Source organism: Equus quagga, chromosome 8 (assembly GCF_021613505.1).
Source record: "Equus quagga isolate Etosha38 chromosome 8, UCLA_HA_Equagga_1.0, whole genome shotgun sequence".
Classification (NCBI taxonomy): domain Eukaryota; kingdom Metazoa; phylum Chordata; class Mammalia; order Perissodactyla; family Equidae; genus Equus; species Equus quagga.
The window spans coordinates 29,863,308-29,876,095 of NC_060274.1; the positions used below are offsets into that span (position 1 = coordinate 29,863,308).

Here is a 12,788-nt window from a genome sequence, read left to right on the forward strand (position 1 = left end):
GAATACTACGAAAAACTATATGCCAGCAAAATGGGTAACCTAGGGGAAATGGATAAATTCTTGGACTCCTACAATCTCCCAAAGCTCACTCAAGAAGAAGCAGACAATTTGAACACATCAATCACAGGGAAAGAGATTGAAACCGCCTTCAAAAGCATCCCAAAGAATAAAACCCCAGGACCAGATGGCTTTCCTGGGGAATTCTACCAAACTTTCAGAGAGGATTTCATACCTATCCTTTTCAAGTTATTCCAAAAAATTAGGGAGGATGGAACACTTCCTAACACATTCTACGAGGCCAACATCACGCTGATACCAAAGCCTGACAAGGACAGCACGAAAAAGGAGAACTACAGGCCAATATCGCTGATGAACATAGATGCAAAAATTCTCAACAAAATTTTGGCAACCAGATTTCAGCAATTCATCAAAAGGATCATACATCATGATCAGGTGGGATTCATACCAGGGACACAGGGATGGTTCAACATCCGCAAATCAGTCAACGTGATACACCACATCAACAAACTGAGGAATAAAAACCACATGATCATCTCAATAGATGCAGAGAAAGCATTTGACAAGATCCAACAGCCATTTATGATAAAAACTCTGAACAAAATGGGCATAGAAGGGAACTACCTCAACATAATAAAGGCCATATATGACAAACCCACAGCCAACATCATTCTTAATGGGCAAAAACTGAGTGCCATCCCCCTGAAAACAGGAATGAGACAAGGATGCCCTCTATCACCACTCTTATTTAACATAGTTCTGGAGGTCCTGGCCAGAGCAATCAGGCAAGAAAAAGGAATAAAAGGAATCCAAATGGGGGGGAAGAAGTGAAATTCTCGCTGTTTACAGATGACATGATCCTATATATAGAAAACCCCAAAGACTCCATTGGAAAACTTTTAGAATTAATCAACAACTATAGCAAAGTTGCAGGGTATAAAACCAATTTACATAAATCAGTAGCATTTCTATACGCTAATAACGAACTAACAGAAAAAGAACTCAAGCACACAATACCATTCACAATCGCAACAAAAAGAATAAAATACCTCAGGGTGAATTTAACTAAGGAATTGAAATACCTATACAATGAAAATTACAAGGCTTTTCTGAACGAAATGGATGATGATGTAAAGAGATGGAAAGACATTCCATGCACATGGATTGGAAGAATAAACATAGTTAAAATGTCCATTCTACCTAAAGCAATCTACAGATTCAGTGCCATTTCAATCAGAATCCCAATGACATTCTTTACAGAAATAGAACAAAGAATCCTAAAATTCATATGGGGCAACAAAAGACCCCGAATTGCTAAAGCAATCCTGAGAAAGAAGAACAAAGCTGGAGGCATCACTATCCCTGACTTCAAAACATACTACAAAGCTACAGTAATCAAAACAGCATGGTATGGGTACAAAAACAGGTGCACACATCAATGGAACAGAATTGAAAGCCCAGAAATAAAACCACACATCTGTGGACAGCTAATCTTTGACAAAGGAGCTGAGGGCCTACAATGGAGAAAAGAAAGTCTTTTCAACAAATGGTGCTAGAAAAACTGCAACGCCACATGTAAAAGAATGAAAGTTGACCATTCTTTTTCACCATTCACCAAAATAAACTCAAAATGGATCAAATACCTAAAGCTGAGACCTGAAACCATAAGTCTTCTGGAAGAAAACGTAGGCAGTACACTCTTTGACATCAGTATTAAAAGGATCTTTTCAGACCACATGTCTTCTCAGACAAGGGAAACAACAGAAAGAATAAACAAATGGGACTTCATCAGACTAAAGAGCTTCTTCAAGGCAAATGAAAACAGGATTGAAACAAAAAAAACCCCACTAACTGGGAAAAAATATTTGCAAGTAATACATCCGACAAAGGCTTAATATCCATAATATATAAAGAACTCACACAACTCAGCAACAAAAAATTAAACAACCCAATCAAAAAATGGGCGGGAGATATGAACAGACATTTCTCTAAAGAAGATATACGGATGGCCAATAGGCACATGAAAAGATGTTCATCATTGTTGATCATCAGGGAAATGCAAATCAAAACTACACTAAGATATCATCTTACACCCATTAGAATGACAAAAATAACTAAAACAACTACTTACAAATGTTGGAGAGGTTGTGGAGAAAAAGGAACCCTCATACACTGCTGGTGGGAATGCAAACTGGTGCAGCCACTATGGAAAACAGTATGGAGATTCCTCAAAAAATTAAAAATAGAACTACCATATGATCCAGCTATTCCACTACTGGGTATCTATCCAGAGAGCTTGAAGTCAGCAATTCCAAAAGTTCTATGCACCCCTATGTTTATTGCAGCATTATTTACAATCGCCAAGATGTGGAAGCAACCTAAGTGCCCATCAACAGATGATTGGATAAAGAAGATGTGGTATATATATATACAATGGAATACTACTCAGCCGTAAAAAAGAACTAAATCGTCCCATTTGCAACAACATGGATGGACCTTGAGAGAATTATGTTAAGTTAAATAAGCCAGATAGAAAAGGACAATCTCTGTATGAATCCACTCATATGAGGACTTTAAACCTGTGGACAAAGAGAAAAGATTAGTGGCTACTGGGGGGATGGGGAGTGGGCACAAAGGGTGAAGGGTTGCACCTACATCACGACTGACAGACAATAATATACTACTGAAATTTCACAAGATTGTAACCTATCATTAACTCAATAAAAAATTTTTAAAAAAAGGAAAAAAATCCTCAACATACCTCTTTAAAATTACTTCTTGTGCAGCTACTACTGAATCCCCTCCCCTCTTCCAACACAGTAAGCCCACCCCCAGATACTGAGACCCAAGCACAGTAAAGAATATTTTTATTGCAGTTCAGTATTCATAAATAGGTAATGCAAAATAGTGACAGCTGGATGCAATTTAATTCACAAAAGAAAAAGCTGACAACATAGAAAATCCTCTAAGTGTTGCAATGAAATATTTAAAATATGAAAGTTTTCAAGCAGAATTATTAAAGCCCTTCATTCATAAAATCCAACCAACTCCTTTCTTTCTTTTCATTTTTGTGAAATAGATCAGGAACTTTTTTCTAAGCCTGCCCTGGTCTCTCCTGAGGTATGAGGTAGAGCGGACCATTGCCAGGTTATGCTTATAACAACAGAGACTCCAGCGAATGACTACAGAGGTGTGTAAGCATTTAGAGCACACTCTTACGTCACATACATCAATTGGAGACAACTCATAGCATATGTTGCACTCATTCGGGCCTAACAGGCTCTGAATAATCTCGACATCTCAGTTACGTGATGAAAATCTAACTGGCCACACATCAAGTGTACAATGAATTATTTGAAAAATTTGGGTGTTTCTTCCCGCGGGCTGTGTATGTTGATGGCATCAACACTATCTAGATTAGCATGTTTGTACCCTATGTAAAAAGATAAATATTCACCAGTAACTTCCCTCCACCTAGAATGTGTGTGTGCGTGAAGTTACATGTGTGTATGTGTGTAGAAGTACATGTATGTTTATGCATATCAGGGGGTTGACAGATCAGAATACAAATGGCTTAGGACTTTAGAAAACACTGTAGTGGTGCTTTAAAAAATACTTTTTTAAAAACATTTTACAATGTGAATAGATTTATAAAAATTTAATTTCCACAAAGCTCAGGTTCATCTGTTAGATACAGTAAAATGTGATCCACCAGAACAATGAAAAACCTGGTTAGCCTTTTCAAAGGTAAGATGGATTTTTGAGATGCTCAAACTTGACTGAATCCAAGTCAGGCAGGCAGATTACCTGTTGCATTGCTAGCTTTTGAACATTTCGTTGTTGGGATTTGAGGGGTTTTGAAACCATTGCAGGCATTTTGGTTGGCTTTATGTTTGAAGAATTAGACAATAGTTTTATCAGTTCTCAAACCAACTTTTATCGGCACTCAAACCATATTATCAAGAATCTAAACGTACTGAATCCTAAAAGCATTCCTGAAAGGTACCCTAAAAAGGACCAACAGCATTTTGCACTCAGTAGAGCATACAGGCTCCCACCAACGATGTCTTGTCTGACTTTAGAATTTAAATTGATTTACTGCCTTTAAAGGGGCAGACAACAGATACAGCCTTCCCCACCACATCCCCTGCCTTCCCTCTCCCTCTCCCATCCCCACACAAAGGCACCCACACCCCCCGCCCTTCCCCACTCCCTAAAACACAGGAAACCCCCACCCACTCCAGAGCAGAGTCTCTGGGTTTCTACCCTCCTTCATGCACACGTGAGGGCAGACTCACTTTCTCAAAATGTACCACTAGAGGCAGGCGGTGCCTCTGTTAAACAGGTAAGGATACGGGATCAAACTACACAGAGTGGGTATTTTAGATGTTACCTGAAAACTACAAAATGAGCTCCTTACTCCCAGTGCTTGCAGAGAATTCATGTCCTTCACTGTTTCTCTGAGTTCCACTGCAGATGAGCCTGGCCATCAGGATCCCACTGTCTGCCGCCATATGATTATACAGTCAATGCCTATGACATGAATTCGGAGTTTCCTGGGTCCAGGTTCACAATTGTTCTCAAACATATTCCATCCGTCCACGAGGCAGAGATCAACCACTGTTGTGGCACAGGATTTGAGAAAGAAAGGGCTTCTCTATATGCGACCTTCCTGATAACAGGGCTCTCTCCCATTCTGCCACAAAATAAGGCTAGTTCTAGTCCCTGTATCTATCAATGTGGATTGTGCCCCATTTGATAGGACACTAAGAACTTGTATTTGAACCAGAGCTGAAAAACACATAAAAAGGCATATTCTAGCAGCTACTAAGGTCCAGAAAGAAGGTAGAGACAAAATGACCTAAGTAAAAAAAGTCAGGAAATTTTCCATTATATGAAATAATTCTAAGTAAAACATTTCAACATATTTACATATAGATAAGATATATTCTGAAATGCACTTTCTCAGAGACATGCTGAAACAAAAATATATTTCCCTTCAGTAAGACTTAAGTGCTTTTTATGTACATGGTAGAATTCTATTGAAAACAGGTTAAAAATTAAAGAACAGGTTTAATACAAATTCGTAGGGTATAGACACACTTTTTCTGTACACTGTATCAATAACTAGGACTTGAGTATCTGCTGTGTGTAAAGCATATGTCAAAGACTAGTGCTAAAGACTATGCAATGAAATCTTTTATAACGTTTAAAATCTTAGGATCCACTTGAACGGCTGAAACGATGCGTGCCCTTTGACAGAAGGTTCTAGTGCAGGCTGAGGTGCTACAACTACAAGCTCTTTCAGAAGGCAGTCTGTCAGAATGCAGATGTATCTGATCTTGCGTGTGCTGACTGCAAAGGAAATAACTGGATGCCAATCCATTTTCACTCCAGACCTAGGGAAAGGATGGGCTGGAAAGGAGGGGTCTGCTTTGAATTAAATTAGTGAAGTCACCGAGAAACCTGACAGGAGTTGAAGCACACACACCAGAGGGCCTGGTTTCAAGGAGACCCGTGCTAACACAGGTCTGTCCTGGGATCTGACCACTTTTCTGCTGGCAGTATTTTCTTCATGAAAACCAAAACAAGGACTCAGTAAGAAGACATAGAGGGGCCAGCCTGTGGCCAAGTGGTTAAGTCTGCGCGCTCTGCTTCGGCAGCCCAGGGTTTCGCTGGTTCGTATCCTGGGCATGGACATGGCACTGCTTGTCAGGCCATGCTGAGGTGGCGTCCCACATGCCACAACTAGAAGGACCCACAACTAAAAATATGCAACTATGTACTGGGGGGCTTTGGGGAGAAAAAGGAAAAGTAAAATCTTTAAAAACTTGTCCATACTTATTTAAAAAAAAAAAAAAAGAAGACACAGAAAAGAGACACACTGACTGTTAGCAGGAAATCCTAGCAGCGGAGGCTTCAGGCAGGTTGGCTGACACTTGTGCTCCGATTTACAGTGAGCTGGCGGTTGGAACTACAAGAGAAGAACTTTCAATGACAGATTGGCTGAAAAGTCTCCCTCACTCCTTTTGAACAAATATAAAGAATGCTTGAAATCAGCATTTTACTCACTCATAGGCTTAAAAGTGAGTTTGATGCAGAATTAACTGATAACTCTTAGGGACTTCTAAGGAAGATATATAAATTGCACCTCGGAGTTAGCTTTCTTAAATACATGGTCTTTAGGGCTATCTCACTATCAGCGACAATAACAAAACTTCTAGGGGCCTACTAGCGACAAGTCTAACAGTTTGAGTACCAAAAAGAATACCTATAATGGACTGAAACACATTAAAACTATAAAAATTCTTGAGTCTATAATTATACCAAAAAAGAGAAATCTAAAAGAACCTAATTTATCACCATCTATTAAACCAACTCCTTCCTTTGAAGTTGATAATTAAATGGATAAAAATAAAACATTTAACCTGCCTTTCCAGTAAGAAGTGTATTTAAAGATGACCAAATAGCTCAAGGTGAGGAAGTAAACATGGAAGTAAACATCAACTAGTAAATGCAGAAGAAATGAGAGAATTGGAAAAAAAATTCACAAACCTTAAAGAACGTACTGATTTAGGCAAGGATTATCACTAGTTGTTAAAACCCCTGGGTGAATGGCCACTGGGGAACTGGGCATTCGCTGAGTGCCAAAGGAACCCCCCCACAGATAACCACTGGTCACAAAGAAGACGTAATGGGGGCTTACGCTGACACGTTAACCCAGTGATCTATCTTAGCACCGTTAATGGTAGGTCAACTAGACAGTCTGTTTTCTGATGTGATGTGATTTGAAGCATGTGTCTCATCTGTGATATATTCCAGCAGAAAGTGTTTTATTCAAATCCATGATGCCTTTAGATATACCTTATGGATTACAAGTATTCAGGGAATAAAGAGACAAGCTAACTAAAACCTTGAGAGAGAAAATAGACACATTCGCAAGATGAGATGCTACGGGACAACTGCCCCAGTCTCTTTAACCAGTCAATGTCATCAAAAAAGGGACTGTGCTAGATTAAGACAGACTTAAGGGACATGACCAGATGTAGACAAACCAACTAAAAATTTGGGGACAAGTGGGGAAATTTGAATATGGTCTGAGGTAAAAATGTTCTGGAATGAGAAAGTGGAGATCGTTTGACTGAAAAAAAAATAGGTTACAGAATGCTATGTAGAGTATCACCTTATTTTGCTTACAAGATGTAAATATATATGCACAGAAAAAGATCTGGAAGGATATGCATTAAGGTGTTTGCAGTAATCTTTAAGTGGTGGCAATCTAATGTTCTTATTTCCTTATTTTCACTTGTCTATTTTTTCTCATTTTCTGCAATGCACTTACATTGCTTCTATAATAAGGTTATTTTTAAAGAACTTCTAGAGAATTGTGGGTGTGCCCCCTCTGTTAGATTACTCTGATTACAGACCAAGTACAAAGGCGAGGAACCAGTACCCATCTGGTGACAGCGTATCTTATTTGTAGGTAAAGTACTTAAAGGACATAAATTCTTAAGGGCTCGGATGACAAGGTAAGACTAAAAGTGGCAGAAATGTCACTGCACGATAAATGCAGGCAAGAGGCCAATTTATCTTTGAAATATTCAATTAAAAAAACACAAGTGAGATACATCTTGCTACACGTCATTCACCCTCCAAAGCAAGCCTTGAGTACTAGGATTTACCCTTAGGAAAAAACCTATTGTCTAGTATTTAGAACGTGTGAATTAGTCATCGCAGGAGAGGCTCACCCTCCCTCTGGGCCCCTCTAGGCCTCGGGAGTGGCGTTGGGCTCCGAGTCCTCCTGGGGAGGGGGAGCCGAGGCTTCCTGTTCAGCAAGCGCCTCTCGAACTTGGCTGCCTAGAACTGCATCGTGGATGCTGTGGAACAGCAGCTCCTTCAAGGCAGGGTTTTCAAAAAATCGATTTTGAGTGAGGTCATTCACAACTTGGGCTATAAAAGAAGAAAAGAAAATTAGTCCACACTCTGTCAGACTTGAACATTAAAAAAAAAGTATAACTTTCATATAGTTCAAATATTAAAATCATACAGTAAAAAGTCTGACTCCAATCTCTGTCCCCATGACATCACACGCCCAGCTGCAGGAAGCTACTTTTACTATTTTCTTGTATATTCTTTCAGTATTTGTTTATGCAAATATAAGTAAATGTCAATATATATTCTTATTTACCCCTTTTTTACCCAAAAGATAGCATACTATATATATTATTCTCGATTTTTTTTTTAACGATCTTTTTACTGAATTTTTTTTACCACTCCTGGTATTCTATTGTGTAGATGTACCCCAGGTTAACAGATCCCCTATTTTGGCACTTGGGTTTTCTCCAGCTCTTTGTTTTCACAGACAGTCCTGTGATTACCCATGTCCGTGTGTCATTCTGAAGGCGTGCAGCACACTGCCGATTTGCTGGGTGACAGGTAAATGCACGTGTGCTTCTGAAAGCTGCCACAGAGGCCATCCCCTCTAGCACGCCCCCAGCGGCGTCTGAGCGCCTGACCTCCCCCAGCACACCTACAGAGCACGTGGCCAAACATGTTTGATTTTTACTATTCTGGCAGGTGAAATGTCATGTCTTTATGTAAATTTCATTTTCAAACAGTGTTTTAACCAGAATTGAATATAAAACCAAAATAGCAGGCGACGTATTCCAAAACCGTTGCATGGAAAAACCTGAGTGCCTTTATAGAACTATAATATGTTTATGGCAGCCATTAAATAATTACTAAAAAATATACCAGCCTAGAACAACGGTTTATTAGCTCCTCTCCTCCAACTCCATTTCAGGAGGCCTGCCACAAGTAACCTGGTAATGTCACCACCTGCAAGTGGCTAATTTCAAAGCTAGCTTTAGAGGGATTTTTCAGAAGAACAATTTCCGTTTTCACCAAAAACTAAAATTAAGGGAAAACGTTTCCAAATGCAGTTATTATGAAAAGGAAAACAGAACCAAAATGTTAAAACTTCTTCCCATTCTAGAAGGGTACTCACCACTGCATCCTGCTAAATACACATAAATACCGACATCTCCATATTCCTTTACAATCTGTAATAATGTTGAAATAAAGTTTAGTTTCTCTTGACTCTTTGCCAGATGCCAGTCTCTTTCTATCAATGCGTATTTAGTGATACAAGACACTCTAGTTCGTTCACTTGAGCTACTGTGCTTCCATAATTCTGCATTTTTGAGCTAATCATTTAAAAATAATTTTGTATTTCTTTTGATTTTTATAGGGACAGTGATGATTAGGGATATCAAAGAATTCTTGTTAAATTTTATGTAGGTGTAATAAACGTATTACGGTAACGATTTTGAAAAGAGTCTTCCTATAGAGATATATACTGAAATATTTACAGACGATGTGATGCCTTGGATGAGCTTCAAAATGAGAGAAGGGGAAAGTGGGTGTGGGGAAGGAACAAGACAAGACTGACCCAAACTGGGGAATTGTTGAAGCTGAGTGAGAGTTACAGGGGGGTTCATTATAGTATGCTCTTTACTTTTGTATATTTTTGAAATTTTCCATAAGCAAAAGTTGGAAATAACACCACCAAAAAAGAATTTTAAAAGTTGAAAAGGGGGTGCCAGCCTGGTGGCGTACTGGTTAAGTTTGTGCACTGTGCTTCAGTGGCCCAGGTTCACAGGTTCGGATCCTGGGCACGGACCTACACACTTCTCATCAAGCCATGCTGTGGCAGTGTCCTACACACAAAAAGTAGAGGAAGATTGGCACAGATGTTAGCTTAGCAACAATCTTCCTCAAGCAAAAAGAGCATTGGCAACAAATGTTAGCTCAGGGCCAATCTTCCTCACCAAAAATAAAATAAAAAAAGTTGCAAAGGGACCCTAGTTCAACTCTCTGATTTTACTGACAGTGAAACTAGGCACGGAGATATTAAATGACCTGTTTAAGATGATGCTTACCCCTGCCAGAGTTTTCACACCAACAGAATCAATAAAATTGACTTGTGTAAAATCTAGAATGATGGTGTGGATATTATCTCCTGGGGGCATAAATCTTTGCAGTTCTTCAGGAAATGTCCTCTTGGTGACTACTGGGGGAAATTTTATTTCATCATCCTCTTCTTCAGGCTTGGTGCCATCTTCTCCATCTACTTCTGCATCCTATGTCAAAAATTAAACCAAACCAGAATTCTATGAACAACTCACATTTTGGTTCTGAGAGAGATTTGCAAGGGAAAGTTAGTCCTTATATTCTCAAGCTACTGACTATACCAGATCTCTTCTAAAATATTTGCCATATCCCAGCCTTGTAATGTGACAAAAAAAGGATGCGTACATAATATTCAACTTGAGCTCAGTTTCTTTTCATCTCTTCCTCCTCTGTTTTTTTTTTTTTAATTCAATGAAATCTACTCTCCTTGGTCATCATATCCATTTTCTCCTAACTTCTAAAATAGTTCATTCACTTCAGCATGACAGACTGCAAGTTACCATAAACCTGAACAACAAATCCAGGCTTTGAGCATTTGACAAGATCCAACATCTATTAAACTGCTCGATGAAATAGGTATAGAAGGAAAGTACCTCAACATGATAAAGGCCATATATGACAAACCCACAGCCAACATCATACTCAATGGGGAAAAACTGAAAGCCAGCCCTCTGAGAACAGGAACAAGACAAGGGTGCCTACTCTCACCACTCTTATTCAACATAGCACTGGAGGTTTTGGTCACAGCAATTAGGCAAGAAAAAGAAAAAAAGGAATCCAAAAAGGCAATGAAGAAGTGAAACTTCAGTGTTTGCCGATGACACGTTTTTATATATAGAAAACCCTAAAAAATCCATCAGAAAGCTATTAGAAATAATCAACAATTACAGCAAAGTTGCAGGGTACAAAATCAACTCACATAAATCAGTTGCATTTCTATACTCTAATAACGAACTAACAGAAAGAGAACTCAAGAACACAATTCCATTCACAATTGCAACAAAAAGAATAAAATGTCTTGGAATAAATTTAACCAAGGAAGTGAAAGACTTGTACAATGAAAACTACAAGACTTTTCTAAAAGAAACTGATGAAGACATAAAGAGATGGAAAGACATTCCATGCACATGGATTAGAAGAATAAACATAGTTAAAATGTCCATATTACCTAAAGCAATCTACAGATTTAATGCAATCCCAATCAGAATCCCAATGATACCCTTCATGGAAATAGAACAAAGAATCCTAAAATTCACATGGGGCAATGAGACTCTGAATTGCTAAAGCAATCCTGAGAAAAAAGAACAGAGCTGGAGGTATCACAATCCCTGACTTCAAAATATATTACAAAGCTACAGTAATCAAAACAGCATGGTACTGGTATAAAAACAGGCACACAGATCAATGGAACAGAATTGAAAGCCCAAAAATAAAACCACACATCTATGGACAGCTAATCTTCGACAAAGGAGCTGAGAACATACAATGGAAGAAGGAAAGTCTCTTCAACAAATGGTATTGGAAAAACTGGACAGCCACATGTAAAAGAATGAAAGTAGACCATTCTCTTATGCCATTCACAAAAATAAACTTAAAATGGATCAAAGACTTGAGGGTAAAACCTAAAACCATAAGACTTCTAGAAGAAAATGTAGGCAGTACACTCTTTGACATCCGTCTTAAAAGGATCTTTTCGGATACCATGTCTTCTTGGACAAGGGAAACAATAGAAAGAATACACAAATGGGACTTATCAGACTTTTAAAGAGCTTCTACAAGTCAAGTGAAAACAGAATTGAAATGAAAGACAACCCACCAACTGGGAAAAAATATTTGCAAATCATATATCCAACAAAGGGTTAATCTCCATAATATATAAAGAATTTGCACAACTCAACAACAAATAATTAAACAACCTGATGAAAAAATGGGCAGAGGATATGAACAGACATTTCTCCAAAGAAGATAAACAGATGGCCAATAGGTACATGAAAAGATGCTCAACATCACTGGTCATTAGGGAAATGCAAATCAAAACTACACTAAGATATCACATTACTCGAGTCAGAATAGCTATAATCACCAAGACAAAAAATAACAAATGTTGGAGAGGATGTGGAGAAAAGCAACCCCTCATACACCGTTGGTGGGAATGCAAACTGGTGCAGCCACTAAGGAGAACAGTATGGAGATTTCTCAAAAAACTAAAAAGAGAAATGCCACGTGACCCAGCCATCCCACTACTGGGTATCTATCCAAAGAACTTGAAATCAGCAATTCAAAGAAACTTATGCACCACTATGTTCATTGCAGCACTATTCACAATAGCCAAAACGTGGAAGCAACCCAAGTGCCCACCAACTGATGATTGGATAAAGAAGATGTGGTATATATATATATATATATATATATATATATATATATATACACAATGGAATACTACTCAGCCATGAAAAATGATAACAATATCCCATTCACAACAACATGGATGGACCTTGAGGGTATTATGTTAAGCAAAATAAGCCAGATAGAGAAAGACAAACACTGCATGATTCCACTCATATGCGGAAGATAAACAAACACATGGACAAAGAGAACTATTTAGTGGTTACCAGGGGGAAGGGAGGTGGGGGGCACAAAGGCTAAAGGGATGCACCTATACGATGACTGACAAATAATAATGTACAACTGAAATTTCACAATATTGTAAACTATTATAACCTCAATTAAAAAAAAAGTGCTAATACAAAAAAAACAAAACAACCCCAAACAAACAAAAAAACCAGGCTTTGAGTTTT

The 12,788-nt window shown here is 38.5% G+C and overlaps 1 protein-coding gene across 1 annotated transcript in view; it reads right to left on the reverse strand.

The window, feature by feature from the left end:
* Positions 1-5,920: 5,920 nt before the first annotated feature.
* SLC26A5 (solute carrier family 26 member 5) overlaps positions 5,921-12,788 on the reverse strand; it is a 50,048-nt gene continuing 43,180 nt past the window's right edge. Inside the window, exons 18-20 of the mRNA XM_046669848.1 lie at positions 9,960-10,160; positions 9,026-9,080; positions 5,921-7,968 (exon numbers count right to left, since the gene is read on the reverse strand). Coding sequence (XP_046525804.1) covers positions 7,784-7,968; positions 9,026-9,080; positions 9,960-10,160 — 441 coding nt within the window. The 3' untranslated portion in view covers positions 5,921-7,783. The remainder of the gene's footprint in view (positions 7,969-9,025; positions 9,081-9,959; positions 10,161-12,788) is intronic.